Below are 22,794 nucleotides of genomic sequence, written 5' to 3' on the forward strand. Positions count from 1 at the left end.
ATTATTTCCCCATCCATTAATAGTTGGCAAGTTTGTGGTCGCAAGACGGAGGGAAAAAGTTTTAGGGAAATGCTAATTTGAGTTTTTCAGGCCCAGCAAAGTTTCTCTGACAGAGAAAGCTTCGACCAAAACGAAACATAAAAAGCCATTGTGGCAAAACCAAGGCGTCCGTGGTCCTCATCATGGTGGACCAGTTTTTGAAGTTTGTTCACTTTGTTTGCTCTCCCCAAACTACCCTCCTGGAAAGAGACAGCGGAGCTCCTGTTCCTCCACGCCTTCCGTCTGCACGGCCTGCCCCTGGAGGTGACCAGGGGCCGTGGCCCTCAGTTCTCCAGTCGCTTTTAGAGGTCATGCTGTCCGCTCTGGGGGCCAAGACCCAGCTGCTGTCTAGCTTTCACCCCCAGACCGCCGGCCAGACTGAGCGGACGAGCCAGGAGCCGGCAAAGACACTGCGCTGCCTGGTGGAGAAATCCCTGCCCTCCTGGGAGGCCTCGCTCCCCTGGGTGGAGGATGCACATCATTGCTCCTCGGGGCCGCCATGTCCTGACTCCATCTCCCATCACACCCCCCACCTTCTCAATGCCTGACTCCATCTCCCATCACACCCCCCACCTTCTCAATGCCTGACTCCATCTCCCATCACACCCCCCACCTTCTCAATGCCTGACTCCATCTCCCATCACACCCCCCACCTTCTCAATGCCTGACTCCATCTCCCATCACACCCCCCACCTTCTCAATGCCTGACTCCATCTCCCATCACACCCCCCACCTTCTCAATGCCTGACTCCATCTCCCATCACACCCCCCACCTTCTCAATGCCTGACTCCATCTCCCATCACACCCCCCACCTTCTCAATGCCTGACTCCGTCTCCCATCACACCCCCCACCTTCTCAATGCCTGACTCCATCTCCCATCACACCCCCCACCTTCTCAATGCCTGACTCCATCTCCCATCACACCCCCCACCTTCTCAATGCCTGACTCCATCTCCCATCACACCCCCCACCTTCTCAATGCCTGACTCCATCTCCCATCACACCCCCCACCTTCTCAATGCCTGACTCCATCTCCCATCACACCCCCCACCTTCTCAATGCCTGACTCCATCTCCCATCACACCCCCCACCTTCTCAATGCCTGACTCCATCTCCCATCACACCCCCCACCTTCTCAATGCCTGACTCCATCTCCCATCACACCCCCCACCTTCTCAATGCCTGACTCCATCTCCCATCACACCCCCCACCTTCTCAATGCCTGACTCCATCTCCCATCACACCCCCCACCTTCTCAATGCCTGACTCCATCTCCCATCACACCCCCCACCTTCTCAATGCCTGACTCCATCTCCCATCACACCCCCCACCTTCTCAATGCCTGACTCCATCTCCCATCACACCCCCCACCTTCTCAATGCCTGACTCCATCTCCCATCACACCCCCCACCTTCTCAATGCCTGACTCCATCTCCCATCACACCCCCCACCTTCTCATGTCCTGACTCCATCTCCCATCACACCCCCCACCTTCTCAATGCCTGACTCCATCTCCCATCACACCCCCCACCTTCTCATGTCCTGACTCCATCTCCCATCACACCCCCCACCTTCTCAATGCCTGACTCCCTCTCCCATCACACCCCCCACCTTCTCAATGCCTGACTCCATCTCCCATCACACCCCCCACCTTCTCAATGCCTGACTCCATCTCCCATCACACCCCCCACCTTCTCAATGCCTGACTCCATCTCCCATCACACCCCCCACCTTCTCAATGCCTGACTCCATCTCCCATCACACCCCCCACCTTCTCAATGCCTGACTCCATCTCCCATCACACCCCCCACCTTCTCAATGCCTGACTCCATCTCCCATCACACCCCCCACCTTCTCAATGCCTGACTCCATCTCCCATCACACCCCCCACCTTCTCAATGCCTGACTCCATCTCCCATCACACCCCCCACCTTCTCAATGCCTGACTCCATCTCCCATCACACCCCCCACCTTCTCAATGCCTGACTCCATCTCCCATCACACCCCCCACCTTCTCAATGCCTGACTCCATCTCCCATCACACCCCCCACCTTCTCAATGCCTGACTCCATCTCCCATCACACCCCCCACCTTCTCAATGCCTGACTCCATCTCCCATCACACCCCCCACCTTCTCAATGCCTGACTCCATCTCCCATCACACCCCCCACCTTCTCAATGCCTGACTCCATCTCCCATCACACCCCCCACCTTCTCAATGCCTGACTCCATCTCCCATCACACCCCCCACCTTCTCAATGCCTGACTCCATCTCCCATCACACCCCCCACCTTCTCAATGCCTGACTCCATCTCCCATCACACCCCCCACCTTCTCAATGCCTGACTCCATCTCCCATCACACCCCCACCTTCTCATTGCCTGACTCCATCTCCCATCACACCCCCCACCTTCTCAATGCCTGACTCCATCTCCCATCACACCCCCCACCTTCTCAATGCCTGACTCCATCTCCCATCACACCCCCCACCTTCTCAATGCCTGACTCCATCTCCCATCACACCCCCCACCTTCTCAATGCCTGACTCCATCTCCCATCACACCCCCCACCTTCTCAATGCCTGACTCCATCTCCCATCACACCCCCCACCTTCTCAATGCCTGACTCCATCTCCCATCACACCCCCCACCTTCTCAATGCCTGACTCCATCTCCCATCACACCCCCCACCTTCTCAATGCCTGACTCCATCTCCCATCACACCCCCCACCTTCTCAATGCCTGACTCCGTCTCCCATCACACCCCCCACCTTCTCAATGCCTGACTCCGTCTCCCATCACACCCCCCACCTTCCAGGCATAGGGCCTGACTCCATCCAGTGTTCCATGTCTCCAGACTTGAGCTATATCTCACATCCCAGATTTTGTTTCTGTTTATCTGCCTGTTTGGACTGCCTTACTGTTATCGACCTTCTGCCTGTGACCACGACTACGTTTTGGTTTTCTTTAATTTTATGTGTGAGGTACCGTTCAGAGGACCCAGACACAGACCAGGGAGTATGCAAAAATGTTGTTCTTTAATCAGTCCAGGATCAAGCCAGGTAAACAGAGTTCAAACAATCCCAGAATCAAGCCAGGTAAACAGAGTTCAAACAATCCCAGAATCGAGATTCAAAATAATGGTCAAAAAACAAAGCAGGGGCCTATAATCTGAGAGTCACAAGCTGGAGTACAAAAAGGGCCAAAACGAATAATCAAATAGTCAAACAAGCAAAAAAAAAAACAGTAGGATAAGGCAAACTCGTGTCGTTCTTGAATCTCAAATATACAGGCTTACTATGAATTGGCAACCCGATATTGATCAACGTTCAGACAAAGAACAATGCAGAGACAGGTGTTTAAATACCAAGACCAGACCAAACTAGGCGGGGCACGGGAGTGAGTTGGGCTAAACAAATGGACAACATGCGGAGAACATAATAGGGTACTGATATAATAACAAAGAGGAAACGAACCCACATGAAAGACATTCGGCTCCGGATTAGGACGTGGACATTACATAGTGATAGAACAGAGAGGCGGAGTTACAGAGCAGACTAGAAATGGGAGATAATTGTTTGTAAGTTATAGTAAGTGTATAAATCTAAATACCCAAAATAAGTGACTGTTAGTTTATTAGTTAGACAGACAGTAAGTGTGTTAATATAGTATATTAGTACTCAAGGGCATAGGTTTCATTTCAACATTGGGTGTTCTCCCCCAGGAAATTTTGAGCATCTCTCACTTAATTTCCTGCATTCTGGTGAATTTTTATGAACCAATTTACTCCTCTTCTGCATCAATTTATCTTCACATTTACCTCAGTCCAGCTTCCTCATTGTTCGCCGCATATCTTTCAGACCGTTTGCAAACACAGCGAACAGAATGCTAACGGAAAAAACTTTAATTGTTTGCAAACGTTCGCCTGTTTGCTGAACGCACCTCAGATAACTTCAGGCACAAGTTATAAACTAGATAACGTTAGCGTTTCATCCGCATATACTCTCATTCAGAAACACTGAAGGTAAAACAAGCGTGATAGCTATTTACACTTGATTCATGACACTATCATGCTTCCGCAACGGTAGACATATCGCAACTGCGGGTGTATGAAATAATTGTAAAATAGGCAAGAAAGATATCTAAGCGTTTAGACCCTCTGTGCTGTTATTTATACCTGTACTGGGGAGGAGGTTATCATTCATTATGTTTTGGGGGGACAAATTCACCTCTTCTAAATATTGAGGGGGACACGCAGACAGGGGAGTGACTACGGCTCGAAAACATCGGCGGAGACGAAATGCAATGAACAGTAATGGTGATAACAGAAAACCAGATATGATAATGAAAAATGATAAATTACAAGAAAAAAACGAATAAACTAACAGACAGAACTAGAAACCGAACCCCTGCCTGGATTATAGTTTACAAACTGTCTAGTCTTCTATATACTTGTTTTCCTGCGGTCGACCTACGCCTGCTTAACCTGCCAAAAAGTTAATAAAGACATTGATTTGGACATCTGTCATTTCGGTTCCTTGTTCTGAAGGCTGGCACACTTCAGGAAGTCAATTGAGGATGTCCTGTTTGGTAGTGTTGACATTGTAGGCGGATTGTGTTTTCTTTGATTTGGAGTGCAAAACAAACACCAAACTGCTAATGAAACAATGGATCTCATGCAGGAACATTTCCACATTATCATCACACACAATAAACTGCTCATGAAACAATGGACCTGACACAAGAACATTTCCATGATGTCATCAGGGTGGCCTGTAGCGGAGTGGTTAAGGTAAATGACTGGGACATGCAAGGTCAGTGGTTCTAATCCCGGTCTAGCCACAGTAAGATCCGCACAGCCATTGGGCCGTTGAGCAAGGCCCTTAACCCTGCATTGCTCCAGATTGTCTCCTGCTTAGTCTAATCAACTGTACGTCGCTCTGGATAAGAGCGTCTGCCAAATGCCAATAATTTTATGTAATGTAATGTAATCATCATAAATGAAAAGGGTTCACCCGAGTGCACCACATTGGGTTGACCAAACACACTTCACAAAACTGTCCTGAATCTAGATGTCTGGTACAATACAATATACAGTAAGGAGTGTTACGTTCCACGTATGTATGTCTGTCTGTTTCCCCCCCCCTTAAACTCTACAGATGAAGCCATCAACCATTTCCATTCGCTGTCCCTGCTGTCCATCATCATTGCCCTGGTCCCGCCTCCACCAATCACATCCCTCTGCTTATATAAACTGTGTTGGCTGCCCTATAGGGGGCGATGCTTAACTTGCCTATTCATTCCCTTCATAACCCTGTTGTGTGCATGCGTGTTCCTCCGTTCTCCTACTCCTGTGAATGTGGTTGTCCGTGTGTAGGCCCTGGGGCAGGTAAGACAGAGGCCTCTATACACTGTTGCTGCACGTAGGGTGAACCCTTGTTTAGACACCTTAGGAAAGGGGTGATTGCCACCTATGTACTTTTGATTATAGAGTAGAGATATTATTTTGTTACAGTTAGTATGTATTTTGTTTTTAGCTCTCTTTGGTTTTGTTCATTTAATTGATTTGGCAACACCCAGGTCCCTTGGCCTCGTACCCGATGTGTCTTTGTCTTGTTTGAAAACTGTAAATAGCACCGCCACTGTACATTTTTTGTAAATACACCTATTGCACCTCAAACCTGGTTTGTTCGATCATTTTCACTCCTCAAATACATCCTCCCGGTCATTTTTATTTAATTATAATTTTGTTGCGTACTCCCTCCTACCCCTGGACGCCTGAGAACGTAACAAAAATGGGGGCTCGTCCGGGATCGGTCGCGTCACCGCACTGGACGCCTCGCGGCGCCCGTCTCCGCCGCTCCGGATTCGGGGATCTGAACCCGACTCCCTTTCGATCGGCCGGGGGCGACGGAGGCCATCGCCCCTCCCTTCCGAACGGCGTTCGCCCATCTCTTAGGACCGACTGACCCATGTTCAACTGCTGTTCACATGGAACCCTTCTCCACGCGGATATGGGTACGGCCCGGCGCGAGATTTACACCATCTCCCCCGGATTTTCAAGGGCCAGCGAGAGCTCACCGGACGCCGCCGGAACCGCGACGCTTTCCAAGGCTCGGGCCCCTCTCTCGGGGCGAACCCATTCCAGGGCGCCCTGCCCTTCACAAAGAAAAGAGAACTCTCCCCGGGGCTCCCGCCGGCTTCTCCGGGATCGGTCGCGTCACCGCACTGGACGCCTCGCGGCGCCCGTCTCCGCCGCTCCGGATTCGGGGATCTGAACCCGACTCCCTTTCGATCGGCCGGGGGCGACGGAGGCCATCGCCCCTCCCTTCCGAACGGCGTTCGCCCATCTCTTAGGACCGACTGACCCATGTTCAACTGTACTGGTGACGCCTGAGAACGTAACAGGAGAATGATGAGGAGGTCGATATAACAGGACTAGCTGTTTAATAGCATCTCTACAACCCCCTCCTGATACACCCTGCTCAAAAGTCATCTCTCACAGCTCCTGGAATGAACCCATCCCAGGACATCTCCCCTGTTAAGCAAAGAAGAACTACACAACCTTTTGTAACATTCCTTTCTCCTTTTTTTACAGTAACACAGTTGGTAGGAAAACAAGCCCCAGCATATGATTATGGCCTCTCTGGTCTCTCTCCTTTGGAGTCCAGTTCAGGGGGTGGTTAAGTGACGCCTCCTCTGCAGTTCAGTTTAAGGGGTGGTTTAGTGATTCTCCTTTGCAGTCCAGTTTAAGGGGTGGTTTAGTGATTCTCCTTTGCAGTGCAGAGAAGGGGTGGTTTAGTGACTCTCCTTTGCAGTGCAGTTTAAGGGGTGGTTTAGTGACTCTCCTCTGCAGTCCAGTTTAAGGGGTGGTTCAGTGACTCTCCTCTGCAGTCCAGTTTAAGGGGTGGTTTAGTGATTCTCCTTTGCAGTGCAGAGAAGGGGTGGTTTAGTGACTCTCCTCTGCAGTGCAGTTTAAGGGGTGGTTCAGTGACTCTCCTCTCCGGGTCAGGGAGGTGTGCCCTCCTGCAGGATTCTCAGCCCCCTGGTGTGTCTGAGGAGCTTGGTGCCGCAGCATGTCTGAGGGCTCTGGCTCCAGTGTTGCCCACAGGTGAATGTGGTTCCTCCATCAGCCCGCCATGCGTTCTGACCCGATAAGGCCGAGGCGTCTGTACCTGCCGCAGTACTGACCCATGTGCATTCTGTCGTCAGCCAGACTCTCTCCTGGCTGCAGTTAGGGAGTGTGTGAAGTCGTGTCTGGTTCTCCAATCTTCCCCAGCCCTTGAACACAGTGTGAAATCGTGTCTGGTTCTCCAATCTTCCCCAGCCCTTGAACACAGTTTGAAGTCGTGTCTGGTTCTCCAATCTTCCCCAGCCCTTGAACACAGTGTGAAATCGTGTCTGGTTCTCCAATCTTCCCCAGCCCTTGAACACAGTTGGATGGCCCTTCACAAACTCCTCCCCTGCAGCCGGCACAACGTGAGTGCGCTGAATTAGCTGCAGTGACTCAGTGGCATGGTGAACCCAGAAGTGGCTTTGAAAGACCTGACACCACATGCATGTCCTGCTCTGACGCTCTGTGTTTGAGCTGTGAAATCTGCAGTTGAGCTGTGAAACATCCCTGAACATTAAGGACAGTATCCCCTGGACCGTACAGGACTTTAAAAGGAGGGCGCAGGGCTCCATGCTGCTGTGGACTCACTGGGGATGGACCACTAAATTCAATATATTCCCCATTAATTTCTACCTTTTGGGCCCATACACTTTTGCCTTGCGCTGACACGTCACCCAGAAATCCATATTCATCTGACTCTGTGCCGCTAATATTATCCACTGTCTGTGGTGAGCATCACGCATGTTGAACCGTGCCCTTTCAAAAAATCACCTTCCTTTTCCTGACAGAATTTCGTCAGCTTCGCCTCCCAACGCAAACTTGATATGGCCCGCCTTTTCTTATCAAGTCCTGACGCAATTCTATACCGTTTATAAACGGCTTATCCATTTCGGCCGATCATTTGCGTTTGCCGGCCGGCGTAAGCTGCATCGCTGTGTTCACCTGTCATACGCCATCGTCCGCAGGTGTGCTCGTTAACTTCTCATAGTTTAATGTGCGCGACTCGCCTCCATTCAGTGCTAGACTGCGTCCCACAATCTTTCACTCCACCATCCTTTACTCCACTCCCCCAGGGCCACTCCTCCACTTCTGCGAAATAATGTGGCGCAAAGGAGTGCTGTATGCCTATACACTTTCCGTCTATTGGGACGCACCTGTAGTGTAGATGCATAAATGCTTTTGTTTTTTCAGTCCTCATCGGCGATGGAAATGTAACTTCACCTTTCCCGCAGCGGACATCAAGGTAAGTTATTCACATGAATGGTGGCGCTGGTTTGATTAACTTTGTTGTAGTATTTCTTTTTTAGTTTTACTTCTGACACTATTTTATATAAGGAGAACGAGGAGGAGGCCGATATAACAGGATTAGTCGTTTAATAGCGTCTCTCAAAACCCCTCCTTGTACATCGGGTTATTCTTCAAGGGTTCCGATTGTATCTGTAAACACACTAAGACTCGGAACTGTACTGGGCTCTCAGGTCCTCTTAGCACTCATACTTGTGTTTGATTTGCACTTCGTTGTACGTCGCTCTGGATAAGAGCGTCTGCTAAATGCCTTGTAATGTAATGTAATGTAATGTAATGTGATGGGTTATATCTCTCAAGGCTCGGAATGTATTTCTTTGCCTCTGATTTGCTACAATTTTAGATTTGCAATCACACAATTAACATGTGATTAAAGTGCAAATTTTCAGATTTTATTAAAGGGTATTTTGTATACACTTTGGGTTCCCATGTAGAAATTATAGCGGTGTTTATACGTAGCCCTTCCATCTCAGGGCACCGTAACGTTTGGGACAAAGTGGAGTGAAGTATGCATTTTCAGAATAATGGGACGCACCCATTGGCTGTATCTGAAATGGCTCACTATTCACTTATTACTAATCCCTACTTTGTGAATATCAATTTAATACGCTACACATGTTTATCTAAAAAAAATTAGAATACCGTGGAAAAGTTACTTTTTTCTGTTTAATTGAAACTTTCACATATTCTAGATTCATTACACATAAAGTGAAATATTTCAATTATTTATTATTTTGAATCTCGATGATTATCTATGTGGTTCAGGTCAATCAAGCACAGTAATACCATGGTCAACAAACCAGTTACTAGTAGATTTGACACTGTGGGCAGATACCAAGTCCTGCTGGAAAAGGAAATCAGCATCTCCATAAAGCTTGTCAGCAGACGGAAGCATGAAGTGCTCTAAAATCTCCTGGTAATCTGCTGCGTTGACTCTGGACTTGATAAAACACAGTGGACCAACACCAGCAGATGACATGGCACCCCAAATCATCACTGACTGTGGAAACTTGGACACACTGGACTTCAAGAACTTCCAGTCAACTTTCCATGAATATGCGTTGATACAACACTCTGCGAACAGCCAGCCCTTTCAGCAACGACCTTCTATGGCTTACCCTCCTTGTGGAGGGTGTCAATGAGTGTCTACTGGGCAACTGTCACGTCAGCAGTTTTCCCCATGATTGCCCGACCATGTATTGAGAGCATAAATGAACATACTTTTCAGAAGATCGACATTTCTGTATTATAAATCTTTTTTTTGACTGGTCTCATGTAATATTGTAATATTTTCAGATACTGGAGCTGTAAGACGTAATCGTCAAGATTAAAATAAAAAAAGGCTTGAAATATTTCACTTTATGTGTAATGAATCTAGAATATAAGAAAGTTTAACTTTTTGAAACAAATGACAGAAAAAAAGAAACTTTTCCACGATATACAAATTTTTTGAGATGCACCTTGTATAGTTTACTAAATAAAGAGTGAATTTGGACAGCAGACGTCGTATTTTGCAATATATCCGCGTAATCGCGTATAAGGCTATGCACTGCAGGATCTTGCCGCAAATCCATTAACAAACATAGGTCTATGCAGCCTGTTCTTAAAACCCTCATTTCCATCTTACAATGCCCAGTCAAGATGCAGCTCCCTTAACCCAGATATGGCGTTCAATTTGTCATTTTTCTTCTTTTAAAAAAAATAAATAAAATTTTTAAGCATGGCCGTGGCTTATTTTATGTGTCTAATATGTAAAAGAACATATTTTTATGGAGTAAATATCTACAACACACCCTACACCTTTCTATACAAAAAACACTGGTTTAGAAGAATGCTATTACCGCTTTTAGTCGATAGACTGAATGTAGCCTACTCGTTCATCACAAATTACGTGTATTTCTTGGTTTACTATTCACTACATTAGGGTGAATTCAGATTCAGAATTTGGGACGCATTAAGTATTTTGAGTTTTTCGCCTTGACTAGCTAATCATTGTCATTCAGCATTTTCACCTCAAATACCGTGTATATAAATTGCTCGTGGTCACATGACATTTATTCTGTGACTCACTCATTGAAGTGGGCGTGGCGATGGTCACCCAGGAAGTAGCCAGGAGACAGGGTACCGGGACACAGTGTAGCATTTGGGCCTTATTTGTTAAGATGATTCAAATGTCATGCATGATACTGATTATCAAGTATAAGATATTACTGCAACAAAATAAAGTAAAACATTTTGAATATAATTTTTTCCTTCTTTAAATCTTTTTATTTTCAGGCTGTCCCAAATTATCTTCACGTGTATGGTAATTAAGTTCATGAATGAAAAATAATATAACATGGCTGAAATTTGAGTGTGTGTAAATAAATGTCACTCTAACATCATTAATATCATTAAAAACTTACAAACTAAATTATCCAACTGTATATATAATTTTTATACATGGTTTGTGATATGGTTTGTGGCTACGCCACCTAGCAATACGCCTTCTTTGGCATGTCATGTTTTATTTACATTATTTTAATATCTTTTCAATCAGGGTCGATTTGCCAGAAGCACCATTACTGGTGGGTGTAATTCACTATTTTCTCTGATTAGCTGATGTTTTCAATAAAAGCGCAACAACAAGCAAAACGCACCAACACTCAGTACACCAGTGGTTTCTTTCTTTTTCAGGTCATTCCAAGTTGTTGTACAAGCTATCCTCAATGCTTGTGCAATGGATTTCCCCTCTTATAGCTTGCCTTTCTCCCAAAGACAGCTCTCTGGTCTTGATGTTGGTTTATCATTTCTAACACAAATGGGTGGTCTGATATAAAAGGTGATGTTCTTAGTTGTTTAACAAATCTAGACAAAAATACCAGGAAATAAAGGCTGAATTTCAGATCTGTCATCTCATCTACATCTTTTGACCTCAAACTCAATTGTCTTCAGTGTATAGCAAAAACAAAGAAATTGCTATTCAAATATTTTTGGAGGGGACTGTAGAACTCTCATAAAATGAGGAACCTCTAACCTGCCTGGTGTGGGAGATTGAACCTAAAGAGTGCAATCACGTGCAATATCAACCTATAATCACGTGCAATATCAACTCATTATCATGTGCAATATCTCCCTATAATCATGTGCAATATCTCCCTATAATCATGTGCAATATCTTTTTTTTATTTTTTTTCCAGATTTTTCCCTTTTTCTCCCAATTTGGTAGCCAATTGTACCTCGTCTGATTCAATTGGAGGTAGTCGTATTAGATGTACCGCCCGTACCCCATCCCTGGGCGGCCCGAATGAGAGCGACACGCCTTCTTCAAGCCGTCTCGTCTCGTGCCCGTTGCCGTGATTCCGAGGCGCCCGAGGTGCTTATTGTGCGGCGATCTAATAACCCTGCCAAGTCCCTCCCTCTGGAGCAGCGAGCCAATTATTGCTGCCCCACGTGAGCCGGCCAAACTTGGCTTTTGGCAGGACCGAGAATCGAACCCCGGTGTGCAACTGCAGCAAACTGCAACCGCAAGTCTGCTGCGTCTTAGCCTGTTACGCCACCGCGGCTCATCATGTGCAGTATCTACCTATAATCACGTGTAATATCAACTTATAATCAATATGTAGCTATAATCATGTGTAATATCTACCTATAATCACGTGTAATATCTACCTATAATCATGTGCAATATGTAACTATAATAATGTGCAATATCAACTTATAATCACGTGTAATATCAACTTATAATCAATATCTGCCTATAATCACGTGTAATATCTACCTATAATCACGTGTAATATCTAACTATAATCATGTGCAATATCTACCTATAATCACGTGTAATATCTAACTATAACCATGTGCAATGTCTACTTATAATCACGTGTAATATCTAACTATAATCATGTGCAATATCTACCTATAATCACGTGTAATATCTAACTATAACCATGTGCAATGTCTACTTATAATCATGTACAATATCTACCTCTAATCACTGCAATATCAACTTATAATCATGTGCAATATGTAACTATAATCATGTGCAATATCTACCTATTATTTTATCTCCTTGTAGGTAGTTTATCAGAAGTAGTATGGGCATTGTATGGACCCAAGGCATCTTTTATGACAAAGTAATATTTGGGGTACACCAAATAATATAAGATACAAAGTATCTACATTTGGTTTTGTAATATACATAAACTGTACGCGATATGATCACAGTATTATACAGTACACTAATTTTTTTATTTGTGTGTGCCTGGTTGCACCAGACTACATGTATTGATATAGATTTATACAGAACAAATTAATATTGATTGTACATTAACCAAACTTATCGATAATTACTACTGTTATACTCACCTTCAATGCACTATGTCCCCTCAAAATAAACCTTGCTGTCTATGTGTCTATTGTGCTAAGCCTCTCATTTACATGCAGAACAGTGAATACTTACAATAGCTTACATGTACATGTTCATTTGACAGATTTTTAAGCAGAAACATTAGATTTTCCTTAAGTGTAGCAGTCTCAGGTTGGATTTTAGTTTTTTGAATAATCTGGTAATATTTAAGTTGTTTATGTGTTCCAATGGATTCTACGGAGAGCAATCCCCTCTGTTGGGAAATGCTCCAGGCCCATTACTGATATGTACCATAGATATGTTGAGTGTAATCAGTCCTCCTTTGTTTTCTTTCTAGGTGGGTGATTTCCAGCAGAGAGCAGCTTCACCATCTCTTTACCACCTCATTCAGTCAAAAAGAAGAAAGCAGGACCCCTCCCTCTAACAGGAAGCACAAGCTTGCACTTCAAACCGTCACATTTTCCCTCCTATTCAGACGTCAGTTACTTACTAATCTACGACTGTCAGTACCTCTCGTACTTGCAGTTTACTATGCAGAAAACCCCCAAAGTGTAAACTGCATGCATCTAGCTTTTGAGTGCATCTGAGAACTGTTCTGAAAGGATAACATTCCCTGCCTGAATAGGTCATGCACTTTGTTTCTGATACAATCCTTTCAAACCCTCGTCTGAAGTCAAACCCTCGTCTGAAGTCAAACCCTCCATTGAGGAAGCTCTCCCTCCTTTTTGCAACTTTCCAGTCTGTAAACACATATCATTTACAAAATGGTGGACCTCAAGAATCCGAGAAGAAAGCTTTTGATTGTGCTGTTCTGCTTCTGTGCTACTACCATAGTTTTATTTAGCTCCAGCAATACGTCATCATACTTATCACAACTTGTCTCTCGGTGGTCCGACAAACCCGTTTCCAGGGCACTGTGTGCCTGCCGCCAGTGCATCTCTGTTAAGGATGAAGACCCCTGGTTCATGAAGCGCTTTAACACGTCCATATCGCCACTCTTGTCACAGAAGAACGCCATGCTGTCTGACGACACCTTTAAATGGTGGCAGGTAAGCACGCACACAAAAAAGTACCTATGATGCTGGAAATCATCCAAAAGCTGACCTGCTGGCTCATTCTGCACGCTAAAGCCATAGCACTGCCTGGCTCATTCTGCACGCTAAAGCCATAGCACTGCCTGGCTCATTCTGCATGCTAAGGCCATAGCGCTGCCTGGCTCATTCTGCATGCTAAAGCCATAGCGCTGCCTGCCTCATTCTGCACGCTAAAGCCATAGCACTGCCTGGCTCATTCTGCATGCTAAAGCCATAGCGCTGCCTGGCTCATTCTGCATGCTAAAGCCATAGCGCTGCCTGGCTCTTTCTGCATGCTAAAGCCATAGCGCTGCCTGGCTCATTCTGCATGCTAAAGCCATAGCACTGCCTGGCTCATTCTGCACGCTAAAGCCATAGCGCTGCCTGGCTCATTCTGCATGCTAAAGCCATAGCACTGCCTGGCTCTTTCTGCATGCTAAAGCCATAGCGCTGCCTGGCTCTTTCTGCATGCTAAAGCCATAGCGCTGCCTGGCTCATTCTGCATGCTAAAGCCATAGCACTGCCTGGCTCATTCTGCACGCTAAAGCCATAGCACTGCCTGGCTCATTCTGCATGCTAAAGCCATAGCACTGCCTGGCTCATTCTGCATGCTAAAGCCATAGTGCTGCCTGGCTCATTCTGCATGCTAAAGCCATAGCGCTGCCTGCCTCATTCTGCATGCTAAAGCCATAGCACTGCCTGGCTCATTCTGCATGCTAAAGCCATAGCGCTGCCTGGCTCATTCTGCTGCATTGCTCTTTTTGGCATGCTGTTGTTTCACTGCTGCTGTTGCTTGTATTACATGCTTGTTACTGCATTTGCATTGCAATCGTGTCTTCAGAAGTTTGTTGCTCTCCCACCACCACCCCAGCATCCAACTGTGAGCTTCTAAAGACCCCCATGGGTGGGGGGGGTAGTCACTCCCTGTTTTGGCTGGCTTACAACAGGGAGTCATTTATTATGAGTCTTCTGACTGAACTGTGTATGTGTGTGTGTGTGGGTGTGTGTGTTTTGGTTTTGGTCTGTTGACAAATGTAATTGGAGAAAAACCATGTAAATACAGCATAACCTGCCATCTGTCTAAGAAAAGCTTTATTCTGCTCCCATAGCTACCGTTGCTCTTGTTGATTGACTCTTGAGCAGCTGAGAGTCACTCTTGTGTGTCTTTATTGTGTCCCCAGAGGCTACAGACTAAGCAAAATGCCAACTACAGTGCTGTGGTGCAGAAACTATTCCAGGTCGTCCCTGGGGAGGGACATTATAACGACTCAGGGCCCAATCGCTGCAGGACTTGCGCTGTAGTAGGGAATTCTGGGAACCTCAAGGGATCTGATTACGGAGCCCTCATTGACTCCAATGACTTCATCATAAGGTGACAGACTCAGCCTGAGCTGACCTAAAAACAGGTCAGGCTGAGGTATTGTGGGAAGTGGAGTCCCACAAGGATCGGTGCTGGGACCACTGCTCTTCCTCATTCATATAAATTACCTTGACAGGGACATTTAAAGTACGTCAGTTAAATTTGCAGATGATACAAAACTAGAAGGTTTAGCTAACAGTTTGGAATCTATTGTAATCCAGGAAGATTTAAACAGAATCCAAAAGTGGATATGTAGTGGAGGCAGAAATACTGGGGGTTTTCAAGACCAGGCTTGATATGGTGCTAGATACCATTTAGCTGTTAGGCAAACTAAGCAGTAGGTACACTTTAGTGGTAGGATAAGGTCAGCATTGCTGGTCTGAATGGCCTGTTCTAGTTTTATTGCCCTGCTTTGCAAATAAGAGGCTGATAAACATCTAAACTGCTGTTCTCACTTTTAATCGTCTTTAACAATCTGGCATTGCAGTTTTGTGCTTTCATTTTTTCACAGTATTTTGTTTCTATAAATATGAATGCAACAATAATTTGGGACATCAACGACTGAGCTACAAGGGGGCAAAGTGGATATGATTAACCCTGATTAACTATTAAAAGCTGAGCCAGAATGTCCTACCATGTGTTCTTCCAACTCCTGAATTACAAAGCTTGCATTTATTAAGTCAATAGAAATGTTAATTGAATACCAGTTAGTGTATTTTCTGTGGCAATAGTATAGTCTCACATCACGTTACAGAAACCATAATGATGTTTCTTGGTTGTATGGTAAACTTGGGCCACAAAAATGCAGCTATCATGATTGCATTGTCTAAAATCAATGTCAAGACTAGTTTACATAGCAGTCAGTTCTCTAAGAGCGATACATATTGTCTCTGCAGAATGAACAAAGCTCCCATTTTGGGCTATGAAAAGGACGTAGGGAACAGAACCACCCATCGTGTCATGTACCCAGAAAGTGCCACAAACCTGCAAAAGGACACGAGCCTGCTGCTGATACCATTCAAGACTTTGGATCTGGAGTGGATCACTAGTGCTCTGACCACAGGCACTGTGAAACGGTAGGTGGCCATGGGCTACATTGGGAATGCATTTGTGTTTGAACATTGATCTAAGAAGCTGAATGCAGCTCTGAGAAACAGGAGCCCTTGTCAGAAGCTGCTGTAGTGCTCACTCACTTTGTTTTCGGATGAAAAAGAAGCAACATCATTTTCATCATTACGCTTTGCATTTAATGTTCGGGTGAGGGCTAAAATTAGCTAGACAGACAGTTATGCACAAAGAAAGGGAAAAAGGGCTCCTTTATCAGCTCTTGGTTCAGTGCTGCCATGGATGCTCCAAGTGTCCTGCCCTGGGGTACTAGTGGACTCTGTGATCTTGTGGATCGTCATTGGACTAAGTGCCACCCAGCAGGCTATTGACATCTCTCTGTTTTCAACAGCACCCGGATGCCGGTGATGGCCAAGATTAATGCAGACAAGAATAAGGTGAAAGAGTCTTGTGTCGCACTTTGTTCCAAAATGCTTTTGTGTGTGTCTGTGTGTGTGTGTGTGTGTGTGTGTGTATGTACAAGTGTGTGAATATACAAATATCACATGTAGTATGTCTCTTGTGCTCATTCTGTGACTTTTATGATTTATTTTAACACAGGTGTTAATATACAACCCCACGTTCTTAAAGTACGTCTATGATGTTTGGCTTGAACGCCATGGGAAATATCCCTCCACCGGCTTCTCAACCTTGATGTTCGCCATCCACGTATGTGATGAGGTAAGCACATATTACACATTTTAACAAACTATCTAATAAACAAACTGGCTTTATCCAATTTACCCAAGAAAAAAAGAAAAAGCAAAGTGCATCACCTCCATCACGAAGACTACATTTTCCCATCTCTGTAACATTGCACAACTGCCCATCCCTTTCCCTCAAAGACGCTCAAACCCTGTCCGCGTTACTGCAATGCCCTTTTCTGTGATCTCCTGGATAAATCTCTCCATAAACTGTAATATATACAAAACTCTGCTGCCAGAATATTCACACATACCAAGAAATCACATCACCCCCACCCTCAGTCAGCTGCACTGCTTCCCCATCACCTGACATATTCATTACTAAATCCTTCTCACCCCCTAAAGAGCACTAAAAGGTTTGGCTCCCTCCTACCTCACTGAGTCACTCCTCCCCACTGGACTCTGGTGGCCCCCCAAAACCTGGCTCTTCTCCTAATTCTATTCCCTCACTCAGTACCTTAAAAACCTGCCTCTTCTCCCAACACTGTTACCCTCAGTACCCTAAAAACCTGCCTCTTCTCCCAACACTATTCCCCTCACTCAGTACCCTAAAAACCTGCCTCTTCTCCCAACACTATTCCCCTCACTCAGTACCCTAAAAACCTGCCTCTTCTCCCAACACTGTTACCCTCACTCAGTACCCTAAAAACCTGCCTCTTCTCCCAACACTATTCCCCTCACTCAGTACCCTAAAAACCTGCCTCTTCTCCCAACACTATTCCCCTCACTCAGTACCCTAAAAACCTGCCTCTTCTCCCAACACTATTCCCCTCACTCAGTACCTTAAAAACCTGCCTCTTCTCCCAACACTGTTACCCTCAGTACCCTAAAAACCTGCCTCTTCTCCCAACGCTGTTACCCTCAGTACCCTAAAAACCTGCCTCTTCTCCCAACACTGTTACCCTCAGGACCCTAAAAACCTGCCTCTTCTCCCAACACTGTTACCCTCAGTACCCTAAAAACCTGCCTCTTCTCCCAACACTGTTACCCTCAGTACCCTAAAAACCTGCCTCTTCTCCCAACACTGTTACCCTCAGTACCCTAAAAACCTGCCTCTTCTCCCAACACTGTTACCCTCAGTACCCTAAAAACCTGCCTCTTCTCCCAACACTGTTACCCTCAGTACCCTAAAAACCTGCCTCTTCTCCCAACACTGTTACCCTCAGTACCCTAAAAACCTGCCTTTTCTCCCAACACTGTTACCCTCAGTACCCTAAAAACCTGCCTCTTCTCCCAACACTGTTACCCTCAGTACCCTAAAAACCTGCCTCTTCTCCCAACACTGTTACCCTCAGTACCCTAAAAACCTGCCTCTTCTCCCAACACTGTTCTCCTCACTCAGTACCCTAAAAACCTGCCTCTTCTCCCAACACTGTTACCCTCAGTACCCTAAAAACCTGCCTCTTCTCCCAAAACGATTCCCCTCACTCAGTACCCTATAAACCTGCCTCTTCTCCCAACACTGTTACCCTCAGTACCCTAAAAACCTGCCTCTTCTCCCAACACTATTCCCCTCACTCAGAACCCTAAGCTTCTCCAACTTCCCTTTGTTTCCTCCTCTCCTGGTTTTGCTTTTCATTTCAGTAATTTATTTATTCATGTTTAACAAGTTTTAGGTGCAGTAGTGGGAAATAAGATGCCATGATGGACATTTGTATGCATCTGTGTTCTCGTCTTTTCATTTCTTTTAAAAACACACACACAAAATCAAGTTCCAGTTCCACACCCATGCACATACACTCAGTGAGCACTTTATTAGGTAGACCGGTACACCAGCTTCTTAATGCAAATATTTAATCAGCCAATCATGTGGCAGCAACTAAATGCATAAAATCATGCAGACATGGTCAAGTGGTTCAGCTGTTTTTCAGATCAAATTTCAGAATGATGCAGAAATGTGATCTAAGAATGATTGACTGTGGAATGATTGTTGGTGACAGACAGGGTGGTTTGAGTATCTCTCATGCACAGCAGCCTTTAGAGTTTGCAGAGAATGGTGCAAAAAACAAAAGAAATCCAGTGGGCAGCAGTTCTGCAGACAGGAATGCCTTGTTAATGAGAGAGATCAGAGGAGAAGGGCCAGACCGGTCAAAGCTGACAGGAAGGTGACAGTAACACATATAACCACACATTGCAACAGTGGTATGCAGAAGAGCGTCTCTGAACACACAAAGCATCAAACCACTAAGTGGATAGGCTACAGCAGCAGGAGACTTAATAAGTCCAAAAAATATGTCTAAAAATACATAATAAAGTGCTCACTGGTGTAGGATATACAATCATAATGATATTGTTGATGATAATACAGTCATTACCAACAACTGGACTCTATGAAATCTACTCAATTTAACATCAAACTGTCCATCTGCGTCCTCTTGGTCTCAGGTGAATGTTTTTGGATTTGGAGCATCCAAAGATGGAACCTGGCAGCATTACTGGGAGAAAAACAAATTTAAACGTACAAAGCCAATGCATGCTGGAGACTATGAGTCCATGGTCATGAAGCTTCTGGCCTGTGAAAAAAATTGAAGTTGTTTGAAGGGAGATGAGGGCTGTGAAATGAACAGGACTGCCGAACGTCCTTAAAGGCTGAAGTTAGAGCAGCACTGGCTTCCAGTAAAACTATATATGACATATAAACAAGTAAAACTAGATATGACATATAAACAAGTAAAACTAGATATGACATATAAACAAGTAAAACTAGATATGACATATAAACAAGTAAAACTATACATGACATATAAACAAGTAAAACTATATATGACATATAAACAAGAAAAACTAGATATGACATATAAACAAGTAAAACTAGATATGACATATAAACAAGTAAAACTAGATATGACATATAAACAAGTAAAACTATATATGACATATAAACAAGTAAAACTATATATGACATATACACAAGTAAAACTAGATATGACATACACACGAGTTAAACTAGACATGGCTCAGGCAGTAAGAGTCTGGCAGTCGGAGGGTTGCCCGTTCGATCCCCCGCCCGGGCTGTGTCGAAGTGTCCCTGAGCAAGTCCCTTGCATGGCAGCCAATCACCGTCTGTGTGTGAGTGTGTGTATGAATGGGTGAATGGAGAAGCATCAATTGTACAGCGCTTTGGATAAAGGCGCTATGTAAATGCCAACCATTTACCATTTATAGATATGACATATATAAAGTAAAACTAGATATGACATATACACAAGTTAACCGAAATATGACGTATAAATGGGTAATTTTAGAAGGGCAGGGAGTCAAATTGACCGATGTGAAATGAGGACCACACTGCTGGGTGATAAGGATGCTGATTGGAGGGGAATGGAGAATTGACAGATTTTTGACCAACATACACGCCCTCTGGTCCACAATGATGTGAAATCAGAGAAGTGGATGAAAAAAAAAAAATGAAAACAAGTATAACAGTCTTATAAAAATGTTTGGAATACTTTAACATGTGTTTGTTTGACTAAATAGGGGAAAAAGTACATTTTGACTTCAGCTCATCTATAACATGCTCTGTTTTGAGGGAATAATTTAATCAAGTAAATGAAATCATGGCGGCATGGATGTTGCAGTGGGTAGCACTGCCGCCTCACAGCAAGGAAGTCCTGGGTTCTGAATCCCCTTCAGCCGGGGCCTCTCTGTGTGGAGTTTGCGTGGGTTTCCTCCGGGTACTCTGGTTTCCTCCCACAGTCCGAAGACATGCAGTTTGGGCTGATTGGAGAGTCTAAATTGCCTGTAGGTATGAGTGTGTGTGTGAGTGAATGGTGTGTGTGCCCTGTGATGGACTGGCGACCTGTCCAGGGTGTATTCCTACCTTTCGCCCAATGTATGCTGGGATAGGCTCCAGCCCCCCTGCGACCCTGTTCAGGATAAGCGGGTTAGGATAATGAATGAATGATAAATGACATCATGAAGTTCTATCAATAAATTGGGACATTTTTAGTTTTAAATAGATATATAATTTTGCCTGTATGACCGGTGTACACACGGTGAATAACTGTGAGGGCTATGTCTCTGTATGTGAAGTGCCTTATCAATTAAATTCCTAATGTGTAAGTAAGTAAGTAAGTGGTCTATATCAATTAATATCACAGACGCCGATGCAGTGACTATTCGTATCCTGTATGGACATGTGCATATTGTTCCGTTATAATAAATGTGTCTAGTTATTTTGAACAATGTAACGGCAATTGCTATTAGCTTGATTAGCATTATCCTGAAGTAAAAACTGACGTCATCAGTTAATTAAGGCGGCCACTTCAAGAGCTTACTTAAAACTGAAAAAAAGAAAAGAAGAAATTCAAGAACATAAATGTTTGTGATTAAAAAATGAATGAAATAATAATAAAAAGAAAACAAGATCTTGTTGAACGTCTATGTTTTAGGATGAGACTCGAATATAGTTCACCAGAATATAGACCAAACTCTGTGGTTGATTGTTCTTCCCTTCAAATTAATGTTTGTGTGTTGAATGCCACACAAGGGCAATTTAACAAAGAATGTAATCTGAAGTGTGAACATGCAGAAACATTGATAATGCGCTATACAACACTGAGAATATTGTTCCGTCCGGGTTGGCGAACAAACTTTTTACTGTAAATTGGCTAAGTGCTGTAGCACATAATTGTATATGTGAGTGTCTCGTTAATTTAGGGAATTATGTTACCGTAAAATAAAACGTGTTCATGTGTTGAACAATTACGCTTCCTGAGCAATAAAGTAAAGAGTAGACAGTTTTAGTTTGTGGGGCCTCCAAATATATTGCAAGATTCTGAGAAAATAATATCTGTAAATAAAAACACTTTTTTATTGAACTCAACAAAGATATATATAATATCACAGGATATAAGCATATTACAGGTTGATTAATGTAATTTAATGGATGGCTAGAAAATAGCCATTACACGCAGTCTCAATGGCTTTAGAACTGGGGCTATGCTTTACACCACATTATATAAAGCAAGTGTGATTTAATAAGGCCTGAAATACTACAAAATGTGACCGTGACATATTTGACATATTTGACATATTTAACACCACAAATGTAACAATTTATTTAAAATGGTGACCATTGGTTTTGTTGTGTTTATGCAGTCCCCTCCAAAATGATTGGAACAGCAAGGCCAATTATACACTGAAGACAATTGGGTTTGAGGTCAGAAGCTGTACATGAGATTCGTATCCGAATTTCAGTTTTTATTTCCAAGTATTTTTACAGTGGGGTGCAAAAATTTGGGCACTCCTGGTTTAAATGTCTGTTACAATCCCTCATTTGCCTATCTGACAAAGCTATGCCACTGCAAAGCTAAGCAACCTGCATCTCTGCCATTTTGATTGTCATTAAAATATACCTTTATTTTATGCATTTTGAAACAAGATGTACTGAATTATTTCCCCATCCATTAATAGTTGGCAAGTTTGTGGTCGCAAGACGGAGGGAAAAAGTTTTAGGGAAATGCTAATTTGAGTTTTTCAGGCCCAGCAAAGTTTCTCTGACAGAGAAAGCTTCGACCAAAACATAAAAAAACATAAAAAGCCATTGTGGCAAAACCAAGGCGTCCGTGGTCCTCATCATGGTGGACCAGTTTTTGAAGTTTGTTCACTTTGTTTGCTCTCCCCAAACTACCCTCCTGGAAAGAGACAGCGGAGCTCCTGTTCCTCCACGCCTTCCGTCTGCACGGCCTGCCCCTGGAGGTGACCAGGGGCCGTGGCCCTCAGTTCTCCAGTCGCTTTTAGAGGT

At 44.4% G+C, this 22,794-nt stretch overlaps 1 protein-coding gene across 1 annotated transcript; it reads left to right on the forward strand.

The window, feature by feature from the left end:
* The first annotated feature begins 350 nt into the window (after positions 1–350).
* Positions 351–22,790, forward strand: LOC133136601 (CMP-N-acetylneuraminate-beta-galactosamide-alpha-2,3-sialyltransferase 1-like). The gene is made up of 11 exons (XM_061254237.1): positions 351–503; positions 6,105–6,380; positions 7,053–7,106; positions 7,464–7,519; positions 13,718–13,856; positions 15,062–15,252; positions 16,137–16,316; positions 16,697–16,742; positions 16,906–17,025; positions 19,434–19,506; positions 22,693–22,790. Exons 1-11 carry the CDS (start codon positions 351–353, stop codon positions 22,788–22,790), a joined length of 1,386 nt encoding a protein of 461 aa, XP_061110221.1.
* Positions 22,791–22,794: the final 4 nt, after the last annotated feature.

Source organism: Conger conger, chromosome 9, assembly GCF_963514075.1.
Source record: "Conger conger chromosome 9, fConCon1.1, whole genome shotgun sequence".
NCBI lineage: Eukaryota > Metazoa > Chordata > Actinopteri > Anguilliformes > Congridae > Conger > Conger conger.